General features: G+C 52.8%; 1 protein-coding gene across 1 annotated transcript; it reads right to left on the bottom strand.

The window, feature by feature from the left end:
- Positions 1–4,441: 4,441 nt before the first annotated feature.
- IRF8 (interferon regulatory factor 8) lies at positions 4,442–10,645 on the bottom strand. Its single transcript, XM_010141709.1, has 8 exons — positions 10,467–10,645; positions 9,212–9,395; positions 8,073–8,161; positions 7,500–7,611; positions 7,114–7,161; positions 6,260–6,646; positions 5,823–5,938; positions 4,442–4,736 (listed from the first exon to the last, which is right to left on the bottom strand). The coding sequence occupies exons 1-8, from the start codon at positions 10,638–10,640 to the stop codon at positions 4,560–4,562; spliced, it is 1,287 nt and encodes a 428-aa protein (XP_010140011.1). The 5' UTR covers positions 10,641–10,645; the 3' UTR covers positions 4,442–4,559.
- Between the last annotated feature and the right edge of the window lie 1,217 nt (positions 10,646–11,862).

The raw sequence follows: 11,862 nt of genomic DNA, 5'->3' as shown, positions 1-11,862 counted from the left end.
CTGTTCTCCATGCAGGAGACTGTGGCCAGGTAACTCCTCGATTTCAACACTGGATTTCAAGCGTGTAGGAGGGATGGGTAGAAGCTAGTTGTCCTCATAGACACTGAATTCTGCTCCCAAAGCCACAGGCAGTGGTTCTTTTGTTGAAGGGCACATCGTGGGCAACTACTGAAGCACGTTAAGGAACAAGACTGGTAACTCAGCAGGATGTAACCAGGCTCATTTTCTCTCAAGGAAAATGCTTCCCTGTGGCACAACTGCCTTGCAGCCATGACCGATCTCAGGAGTAAGGTTGGCTTTGAACCCAAACATCAGCCCAAGTCAGTGAGCAAAACATCAGGTGGGGCTGCAGGGTTTGCAGCACCCAGAAATCAAAGCGGTCCAGTGTACACCATGGACTAGGTGTCTTTATGCTGAAAGGCCTTAGAGAAGGGGTCGATAGACAATTCCCCCACATTGTCTGCCCTGGTCCACCCTTCTCTGCTGGCTGATAAGAGGATGGGGTGAACACACTGCTGCTTCCCAAACACGCTTGAGGAGAACCCTGTATCTCCTGCAAGGTTGGTCTTCATCTGAGGAAACTAAGCTCCTCTCTCCTCCCCATGTGAAGCTTTTGGGGAGGACAGGCTTTGAGCTTCTCATTCATGCTACCCATGATCCTGCTACACGCTGGAATGGATGCAACCTGCGCCACAGGTGCTATATGCAGCGGATATGTCATCTCCAGGGTTTGGAGACAGGACCTTCAGCTGAAGACACAGGCCACTGTTGGGACTTGCCAACAGATGAACCATTGATGAAGAAAAGCCAACACCAGCCACTGAGGTTTCACTTCAGTGAGGCCATAGAGAAGAACCCAAGCAAACAGAAACCAATGAAAGTATTTGAGTCCCCAGTTGCCCAAAACCACTGAAAACTCATTGCAGCTGCACCAAGGAGCTCACCAGATCTGCCAGACGAAGATGGGTGCCTGGGATGTAGGTGCTGTCTCTGGGTCAAGGCACTCCTGGACATCACCAGCACTAGCTCCTCAGCCAGGGTGGTGGAGACAGCAGTGCCCTACCTGGCTGGCCAAGAGGTTTGGGAGAAAAGCAGATGTGCAGAAATTCTTCCTGTCTTTTACGAAGGCCACCACAAGTCTGGACCAGAGCATCCCTAGTGCAGTCTGGCACCATTACCTCAAAACCTCCTCCTGTCTGCTGATCTTTCCTCTGTAAGTCAGCATGAACCTCGGAGGCTTCTATCGTGTTGGATTTGGGGATGGAGAAGCCCAGCTTGGACCAGGCATTAAGCACGAACCCAACAGTACTGTGAGTCCTACCTGAGATCTAAGTAAAAAGGGGACCCCAGCCACAGTTACGCACCCCACCACATGATCCTTCTTGCATCCCACCTCTACCATAAGACCCTGTCCTGCAGTTTTCTTCCCAGTCCCTCCACACTGACCAGTTTTTGTCTCTTGGACATGGTTTGAAAGCTGTTCAGGACAGGAGCGTGCTGGTAGTCCTATGGAGCGAGGTGCAGCACAGTCCTAAACCGAGCTCTGAGGCACAATGGTAACACTAAAAATAAACAAAAGGGTCCAACAGAAGGGATCTCTGCTCCTCACCACTGTTCCGCGGTCTTGGGGTGGAAATTGAAAGAGCCCTGAATACATAACAGGTGGCTCCAGGCGAGCACAAGATGGTGGTTTCTGAGGAAGGACTTGCACCAGGACATCTGGGGAAACCGCAAGTGGTGTTTATGGTGTCCCAGCCTGCAGCCCATCACATGTTTCACAAGTGGGCACGTGTTTTTCCAGCACAGACCACAGCGGGTGCCTCGGTCCCATCCCCACCCCTCCCCAACAGCTCCCCCCACCAGGCACCTCATCCATAGGGGAGGTGAGTCTTCCTCACGCTCTAAGGGAGCACCAAGGACTGGAACAGAATTAAACCTCAAGGAGGGACACCATAATGGTCCTCAGAAGGAGCAGGGAAAGGTTGGGAGCGAATACTGATGTTACACCTGCAAGGTGTGATCCCCACTTCCCCGAGCAAGCATCCCCTAAGAGCATACAGGAGATGGGGACCCAAAGAGATGAGGACCTCATTGCACTTGGGATCCTGACACATCCTCAAGAATCTCGGTCAGCAGCCATTTCTGCTCACACATGCCAAAGCCGCACGCCTGCAAGGGACATGCACAAGGGCCCAGGCAGGACTATGAGCATCCCACCAACATGCCTAGGGCATGGAAAACAACCAAGTCATAGCAGGGTCATAAATAGCTCAGGGTGCAGAGCTTCTCTTCATCCTCTTGTGTAACCACAGAGTTTCAGCTGGGTCTCCCATCTCAGAGCGCTTTTTAGGCACTATAAATAGTGTGTCCACTGTACACCTACTGCTCTTTGGGGCAGAAGCTGTGACTGCTCACCCTGGGATGCAGCAGGGTCAGCCTCAAGTCCTGCAAGAGCTGAATGCTGTCTTATTTCAGGGAGGCTTCACTGGGAAGGCCGAGCTGCTCACCCCAAACCAGCAAGCAACCCTGCAGACAGAATGATCTCCTGGCACAGAGACACCCCAGCTGAGGGTCCTCAGGTCATCGTTGTGCCCCATCCACACACTCATGCTCAGGCAGGTCTCTGTCACCAATAGAAGGGGGCAGAGCAGCAACTGGGCTATCTGCTTTCATACCCAAGCAGGGAGGACACCTCTCCATCCACCTCCTCAACATCTCCTAAGGAGACTCAGCCTCCAGCTGCTTGGAGCTCCAGGCATTCCCTTCACAAGGGACTACATCCCCCAGCACCCTGGGTACCAGGGTCACCCCACAGAGACCCAGGGCCTATGGCAAAGGCTGCTGTGGTGAAGGAGCTGGCGGTGGTTGTTCTTCCCAGAGGGCAAGGTAACAGATCAGCCTTCCAAAGTCCCTCAAGGTCTTGTTCCAAAAAAACACACTCAGAGTGAAGGCAGGTGAGGTGCAGATGCTCAGTCCCCCCCACTGCAGCACTGACTTAGACCAAGGCAGATGCTCCCTTTTCCCCCTTGGTTCTCCCCAACCACCACCCACCTTCACCAGACTAGGCCCCATGAGAAAGGTGGATGGAGAAACCAGTGGGGAACAGCTCCACCAGGCAACAGAGGAAGGGAAACACCACTATGTCTTTGAGCAGGACCATAAATCACTGCTCCCCATCCCACAACCCTGGAGCATCAGTGGTGTCTGTGGCAGATGGGCTGGGACCCATCTTCATGCTCCCTTGAATCAAGGTCACACAAGTGATGCCATTTTTAACTCCCTCCATCCCATTACAGCATTTTGGCTCATTTCTCTCCTCCCCCAGAGATGAAACCAGAGGGTTACAGAGCAGGAGGGAGGCAACAGCAGAGCCTTCACGCTGCAGGGAAGACCAGAGCAGGAGTGAGACAGGAGATGACACTCCACTCATTGCAATGAGAAAGCAAAACCACATTGCAAGAGAAATACAAAATATAGCACTTTAATTGCAGGAAGATAAAAAATTACAAACATTTAATAAACTTCAGGCATAAAATAAATAGGCAGCTTTAAGCACGCACCCATGTGAGGTCCTGGGTTGTGTCAGCTCCCTGGTGCTGGGTGTGCACGCAAAGCGTGTTAATGAGGATTTACACATGGATGCCGCTGCCTGGTCACGCTTGGGAGAGACCAACACACGTGTTTGGGAGGGTGAAGCCAACCTATTCACACTACGCCGCAATGCTTTAAAGATATTTAGATAAACTCTGTCTCTGGTTTGGAAAAAATTAACATTTCCAAGTTCTCATAGTCAACATTTACATATATCATCTCTGCATTGGTTTCCAACTCTTGAAATACTTTGGTATTGCAGATAAACATCTAAATCCCAGCAAAAATAGAGAGGAATTTGAGAAGGTCACACCCTCCTGAGAAGGCACACCCCATCTTCCATCAGCAGGACTCTTTGGGGGGGGAAAAGAAAGCTGATTTCTGGGAGGAATTTCCTACATTTGAGCATTTTAAGGCTTTTTCAAGTCACCTCCTACCAAATTGCTGTTTTTGGCAAGGTCCCAGTTGCAGATCACTGGGGCAGGTTGTTAGAGCTGTTGATTTGGGGTTCGGAGGAATTTCCTACATTTGAGCATTTTAAGGCTTTTTCAAGTCACCTCCTACCAAATTGCTGTTTTTGGCAAGGTCCCAGTTGCAGATCACTGGGGCAGGTTGTTAGAGCTGTTGATTTGGGGTTCTGCTGCTTGACTGGCCATTAACAAAGACAACACCAAGCCCTGACCTGCCCGCACAGCTCCGACACTTCCTGCTCCCTCCTCCCCCAGCCCTCAGCTATAGACAATGGGACCAGGACCATCCTGCTTGGTACAGGAGGCATCTTTACCAGTAAAACCATTAGCAGGACAGACGCCGAGAGTCCAACCTGCTTCCTCACTGCTGTTTTTATACAGACTGGAAACTGCAAAGAACAAAAACCAGCTTTCCAAAAGGGGAATTGAGGCACTAATGGGATCAAACCGGCTCTAGACCAACCCAAGCCACTGCAGTGCGTCTGCGGAGAAGGAAGCTCAGACAGCAATCTGTTGGTTTTCTCTGAAGAGCGGCCGCTGGTGCGTGGCACAGATGTCCTGGAAGATCCTATACACCTGGTCATGGTGGGTCTCATCAGCTATGGGGAGCATGGGGTTGCTGCTGCAGGTCTTCCCAGCCTCCTCCACCACCTGCTTGACACACAGCTGCTCCACCTACGTAAAAGAGAAGTCATGAAGACACTGAATGAAGAGAAACCTCTTTGGGCATCTCGCGCTGCTGTCATCCACCCCCACCAGCCCAGGCAGCAGGGGATGGGGTGGGAGAGACACAGCAGAGCAGATGTGCCAAATAGACCTGGGTGGCCAGGTCTAGCCAGGCCAACAGGTCCAGCTCCACAAGCAACCTTCAGGAGAAAAGGAGGAGCAGTCACAAGAGCTCCTCTCCCAGAAGAGCTGTAGGATGGTGAGGACAGACTGGGTGATGTCCCAGCACACGCAGAGTGATTCTCTGGTGCAGAGATCCAAGGCAAGAGGCGACCAAGTCAAAGTTGTGCAGGGAGGTATAGGACCAGCCTCTGAACTTGTAAAATCCCCTCCAGGACCTCATGGACTTGGTGGGTCTCTGCTTGCTCACAGGTAGATGTGCCACTCTCCCTATGCCCTGCATGCAATGTCCCTGCTGCCTCAGCCTCGTTGGCCCAAGAGGGTCCCACACTAGGTGGGGGCTTCAGAAACACCCTCTGCATTACCCCAAGGCCTTGATATCCCAGAATTACTTCAGATTCTCCAGAGAGAAGTTTCTGGCCAGAGCCAAGGGGATTGTCCCTCTTATCACACCCCTTCCTTCACCCTCCTGCAGGTTTCCCAACCCTGCCGCTGCCCGCCACAGTGGTTCACTACATCTGTTGGCTGCTCAGCTTGGGGCTGCCCCTTAACTCAACCATTCCAGGGATTTACTCCCCCATTTCCCACAGGAGAGGGCAAAGGTCCCAACTGGAAGAAGCAAACAGATTCCTCAGCAGTTTAGAAAAGCTTTTGCCATTTGGGAGCTTTGTTTGCAAACATGATCTACCCAGATCAAGGATTCTGACAAGCAACAGCCCAAGCACCTCTCAGGAGGCTGTGAATACGCCAATCCTCATGCCACACCTGCCACCCCACCAATTCTGTCACCCAAATGGCTCCAGGAGTTGAAGATAGATCCCTAGCTTGGGGGGAAGAAAAAAAAGCTGGGGGGGCAACATAGTCCAGACAAGGGAGTAATTCAGCAGCAGAGCTCCAAAGTGCAGCTCTCCATACCTGGACAAGGATGAGTTTACACCGCAGTGGCACCGTGTCTGGGAACTCCTCCCCGAAGCACAGCGTGACTCTGCTGTCTGGGAAGCGGCCCTGGTTGTTGTAATACTGCTGCAGCTCTGCAAGGAGAGAGGAACAGTTGGAAGCTGCCTGCTGCAGGCTGCTGGCCATTGACACAGGCCTTTGGGACCACGGAAGAAAGCCAGGGGCTCAAGAGACACCATCTTTGTGGTGCAAAGCCTTCAACTGGAATTTGGTAAGTGACAAGGAACACCAGGTTATTCCTTCCTGGCTCTGGCAGCATCAGCTGCTCATCCAGAGCACTTGGGTAACCCATCAGTGACGGACAGGGATGACTCCAAAGTGCTCCAAGGCTAAGGGTTCAACCCTTTCAACCCCACCAAGAAACCAAGTAGAAAGAGGGAAACGTTCCTACAAACCTCTAAAGAACAAGTTGGTGTCAAATATCTTCACCACCTCATCCCGGTCCAGTTTGTTGGGCCTGTCCTTGTAGACCATTGTGTTTCCACTCCAGAAGACTCTGCCCTGGCACAGCCTCTTGATGAAGATGCCCTGCTTGTTGCTGTGCAGCAGGACACCCCTCTCCAGATGCCCAAAGAGCTTCCTGGTGATTTGCTTCTGGCGGTCATTCTGGATAGTGTCGGCTGAAGGGAACCTCACGTGCTCCAGGGCATCTGGGGCGTAGAGCTTCTCGCCATGGCTGGAGGGCTGATTCAGCGAGATCCGGCAGCCTTCGGTGTATGAGGTGGTGACATGGCCCACCAGCTTCCCACTATAGAAGAAGCTGATCGCCATCAAGGAGTAACCTGGGAGTGGATGGGAAGGTACACCACCCATCAGGAGAAGGCAAACACTGCCCGATCTTCACTGCAGCATCCAAAACCCACAAGGACAGCAAAATATCCTGGGAGCAAGCCACACTTGGAGACTTCCTACTTGCTAGAGGACATCTCCTCCAGCCCAGAGGAGGATAGCAGCATGGATCAAGTAAAACCTCCGATACCACACCCCTTCCAGCTGCCTCTGCTCCACCCAGGAGCTCATCCCAGCATCTCAGGGCCACAGTCACAGGCCACCAGGCAGGATGTGTCCCTGCTCAGTATGCAAACCCCATGGATCCTCAGTAGGGTGCAGCACCTTCCAAACCCAAAGGAAAGCCTCCCCCAAGGTGGGGAGCAGAGTCAGAGCCACCTTCTGCCGCCGCACAGGAGGCTGAGCCCCAAAGTGGCTTTTGATGGCCACAGTCCAGAGCCAAGGAGAGGAGCTGCCTTACCTGAATGATGCTCCTCGTAGACAGGGTATCCGTTCATCAGGGACAATGCTGTGGGCAGAGAACACCAAACTGAGGCTACGTGCCCAGCTCCCAAACCCCACTCTCCCCTCCCAGCCCCCCAGTTTTCTCTCCCAGACACATCAGGCTTCCCAGCTCCTACACAGGAGATACCAGCAGATACTCCCAGGTGGATTTAACCCTGTGCAGTGCGCACCGTTGGGTGCCCAGTACGGAGCACAGCACCCAGAACTAGGGCTTTAAGAGCTCTTAATAATGAGGATAAAATACAACTGTTGTCCATTATCCCTTGCTGTTCAACAAGTTTTTTCTGCCCTGAACAAAACACTCAGACCTATCAAACACCACACACACTGTCACCTACTTACCAGGGCTGGGCTGCTGCACCCACCAGTCGGGTATCAGGGAGTTTCTGCAGGTCTCCTGGGGGGGTGAGGGGCTTCTCTTGATAATCCCCAGGTATTCATCTACGCGGGAGGGCTGTGCAAGACCAAACACCGAGATCAGAGCAGGTTCGATGCCTCAGGCAGCCGCTGCCCTGCACTGAGACTCTTACAGCGATTGGAGAGGGTCCAAATGGCAATGCCAGGGATGCCAACAAGATTTGTTGTTGGAAAGATCAAGTTAGGCATTCCCCAGACCAAACAGTCAGATAACAGCCTTGACAGCTACTGAGAAGCAGCAGCCCAAGATGACACCACCAAGAGGGGGAACAGAGCTGTGAAACAGCCTCCAGCCCCCCACAAAGGTCTTGCCTGCCTGGATGCAAATCAAAAGCACTAGCTGTTCATCACAACCACGGCCCAGCGCTGGGTCACATGGAAGAGCTGCAAAACCCAGCGCTGCTCACCAGGCTGGTTCCCAAAGCTTTGTTTTAGGAAGGCAACACTCTCAGGCAACTCAACACCATCAGCCCATCAACACCATCAGTGAGGGCTTACCTCTTTAATGAGGTCATCGATGGCAGAGGAGCTGCAGTCCATCTCCGTGACATCATTCAGGCTGCTCCCGTTGGCAATGCCCGCTTTGCCTGGAAGAAGAGCGGGGATGCAGTGAGGACACACACACCCCCCAGAGCCTCATCTTGCCGCTGAGTTTTAGAAACCCTTCACCCCACGAAAGTTATGAAACTGAGAACCACAGCGCAGCAGCTCAGGGCAGGGGGGTGGGTAGGAGGGGGTGTGTGCGTGGAAGGTGGGCTTGCAGCCTCCTCCAGCTCCACTCAGAGCTGCTTTTCAGGACCACAAACCAGTTTACAACCCATTGCCCCAGAGCACAGCAACCAGCAGCAAGGCAAATCAAAAACCTGGCCAGTAGCAGCGACCGAGTTCAAGAAGGGGGGAGGGTTGGGGGTTTTCTGAGCACCCCAGAGACCGGGGCTGCTGCTGCTTCTCCTTTTTCCACCAGCCACCCCAGCAGAGTCATGCTGCCGGTGGGAACCTGAAGCACCATTTGCATAGCAGCCACGAGCCCCCTGTGTGAACGCAGCCAGAGGAGACCGAGATGCTAAAGGCAGGTTTCCTGACGGCAAGGTTTTTTTTCTTTACAAGGTTTTTACCTCAAAAAAAGACAGAAAAAAGCACACACACACCTAACCACAAACAGAGATATACTTAGCATGACCTGCGCTGCACCAGAGATCACAGCAGCAACTGCTCTCGGTGAAATTACTGCTGCTGTAATCACTGCTGGCAAGAGCGAAGGGATTTATTGCAGCTCCCTGCCATCCCAGGGCAGGCACTGGGGTTCCAGTACCCACCCAAGGGTGGGGGGATTTTGGATTTGTCCCTACAACATCCTTGTGGGATGGAGGCTGATGCGATGCTGTAGTTACTCCCCCCACAACTGGATCCTAATCAGGTGTTTGTGGGGAGAAGGGGGAAAAAAAAGCCTGTCCTTCCTCCTCCTGCCACCACAGTGACACAGGGGACATCTGCAAAGCAGGACAAGCAAAGCATCACAGCACAAGAGTAGAGTCTGTCCAGGAAGCTCCGCTCAGCTATAGGTCAGCAGCACAAGCCCATGGTTACTCACAGGACCGACGTGCACCAGCAGTCGGGTCCCTTACCAGGGCACTCACATTTCTGTTCCTCCTCTGGCACAATCCTGTAGACCTTGTAGGGCTCGGAGATGTCCAGCTGGGATCTGTCTGTCACCTCCTCGAAGTCGGGGCTCTTGTTCAAAGCACAGCGCAGCCGCGTCTTCCATGTGGCCGGCTCTGCTTTGTCGCCTTCTTTGAACTTGCCTTTGAAAACAGCCCAGGCCTAAAACAACAGCAACAAATAATCCTCCAGGTGAGCTTGCAAAGCCCCTCAACCCCAGGGGCAAAGTGGCTGGAGCTGTAGGGAGGATCTTGCATCTCCTCCTCTCCACCTCTCAGCCATCCCATTGCCCATCTCACCCCCAGGCTGCAGACACAGCCAGGTGTCTGGGGGCACAACAGCATCTCCTGCCCCAGCAATGCACCCAGGAAGGGCTGCAGCACCCTGGGTTTAAAAAGCAGAGGGCAAGGTCATAATATTTGGCTTCACCTCTGCAGCAACAGCTCAGGAGCTGCTGGGGATGTGAGGAACTGCTGCTGAAGCAGTGGTGTTCCTAAGGACCTGCTAACACCTCAAAAATCAAAATAAACCCCATTTTCCAGCTCCTGGAAGCTGGTTTCTTTACAAGATCAGAACATCATTTGTGCTTTTGGTGGAAAAACATATTTTACCACCAAAGGGAGATTGTAAAATATGTATTTTTACATATATGTATTAATTTATAGATACCGCTGTATTTTCAGACAGCTGAATGCCCGCAATCCCATCTCAGTCCTCCCGAACCAGCCACCAACCCGCTGTCACTGCTCTGAGAGCAAACTCATTCACCAGTACAGATATTTGGAAGTGGGGGCAGAGGGAAGGGAATTCCTGGGCAATTCCTGACCTTTTTGGTTCAGAAAGGAATTTTCCAGTTTTTCCCCCCTGAAACTGGAAATCCCCCCCTTCAGTGAATTCCAGATGTTACTTCCCTCCTGCAAAGCCTTTTTGCTAAATCCAGTCTTTTCGCTAAATCCAGCCTTTTCTCAAAAAGAGCCTCAAAGGAGTTTAGAGCAGGTCAAGAGGAGCACATCCAGCTCCTTCTCATGTCAGACCAGGCTTCAAATAGGCCAAACAGTACCAAAAGGAATAAACACCCTCAGAAGAGGCCAACTGCAGGGTGAAGCACCTCCTGCAAGGGTCAGGGATGCAAAACCCACCAAGAACATGGCCATCTCCCACCAGTGGGACTGTCAGCAAGGGCAAAACAGCATCAGGAGTCGTGGAGAAAAGGTATGAACCATCTGCCCCTACCTTGAAAATAGATGCATCCACCTCCTGGTTGTAGTCCTGCTTCCCGGCATGTTTCCATGGGATGCGGAACATGGTTTTCTCCTCGTTCTCCCAGATGAGCCCAGGGTACATCTCGCTGTCGATCTGCTCAATCAGCCACTGCCGGAGCCGCCGTCCGCCGTTGCGGTCGCACATCCTGGATGGAGTGAGAGGCCCAAAACCCCGTTAGCTCCCCCAGCACCGTCCCACCACAACAGGCTGATGGTGCTTCGCTTACTCTGTTTTGCTGCAGGATAAATCACATAGGAAGCAGAAAGACAGGGATTAAAGGACCCCATTGTGCTGTCACCCAAGTGAGTGACACTTGGAGAAGCCATTTGGGGGCAAACATCTGTTAGCACCTGAAGGACATGGGAGTCAAGTGCTGTCCCCATCTGGTCTTGGCACATTTTTTGACAAAACCACTGGATGACTTCATGGAGGACCCACGAGAAAGCTCATCCAGCCCAGCTGGAAGAAAAGTACCATGCTCAACCCTTCCAGCAACCCCATTACCTCCATGGCAAGACCTGCAGGGACTCCAGGAGTTGGTAGCCTGGCAGAAGTTATCAACTGCCCCAGGATCAGCCCTCCAGGCCTTTTAGGCTCAGAGCTCTCCTCCAAACTCTACAGGGCTGCCTCTCCCCTCTTTTTTTATTTACTGCCCCATGGAAAGTTTTTAGAAAGAAGATGAGGATACTCCCAGCACAGCCTGAGACACAGTGATCCCTGCTTTGCCATGGGTTCAGGCAGCTCAGCACCACCAGCTTCTGTCCCTTCTCCATCGCTGCACAGCAGGCCACACAGACCACCCTGACCATCCGCAGCACAGAGTCTCTTTTTAGAGACAGCGATCACTACCACCACCAGCCCAAACAACACTGAGGGCACACCCTGGATCCCAGCTGCTCTTGCAGAGCTGGACACCCCAAAGCACATGTCACAGCTCATCCCCAGAGGGACACTCAACCTCTCTGCAGGCTCTTGCACCCAACACCCTGCACCCAAGTTCAGAGAGTGGGTGGGAGAGGACCTTAGAGATCACCTAGTCTAACCCCCTGCCACAGGCAGGGACATCTTCCACTAGAGCAGGTTGCTCCAAGCTCCATCCAACCCGGCCTTGGATGTTGCCAGGGAGGGGACATCCACAAGCTCTCTGGGCAAGTTACACCAAGATGAGGAGCTTCAGAAACACTTGCTGAAGTGGGACTCTTCTAAATCAGCCTGTTTTCTAGAAAGCTTGTTCCCACCACTCCAGCAGAGCCCAGCACTCCATTCACCCTCCACAAAAGGGCATGGAAGCCCTTCAGGCTACCACCAGCCACATGAGTCAGCACACACAGGACACGGCCAAGGAGCCCTCCCCACGCAGCGAGCT

The sequence above is a fragment of the Buceros rhinoceros genome, unplaced genomic scaffold, assembly GCF_000710305.1.
Source record: "Buceros rhinoceros silvestris isolate BGI_N320 unplaced genomic scaffold, ASM71030v1 scaffold38918, whole genome shotgun sequence".
In the NCBI taxonomy this organism is placed as follows: domain Eukaryota; kingdom Metazoa; phylum Chordata; class Aves; order Bucerotiformes; family Bucerotidae; genus Buceros; species Buceros rhinoceros.
This window is presented reverse-complemented; position numbering and strand designations above follow the sequence as displayed.

What these genes read in the sequence shown, in the direction of transcription:
- IRF8 (XM_010141709.1), bottom strand. Translation starts at nt 10,640, where the DNA reads ATGTGCGACCGCAACGGCGGACGGCGGCTCCGGCAGTGGCTGATTGAG. An exon ending in GCCAGAGGAGGAACAGAAAT is followed by an intron (nt 8,162 to 9,211) that starts GTGAGTGCCCTG and finishes CTCTTCTTCCAG; the next exon opens with GCAAAGCGGGCATTGCCAAC. An exon ending in GTAAACTCATCCTTGTCCAG is followed by an intron (nt 4,737 to 5,822) that starts GTATGGAGAGCT and finishes TCTTTTACGTAG; the next exon opens with GTGGAGCAGCTGTGTGTCAA.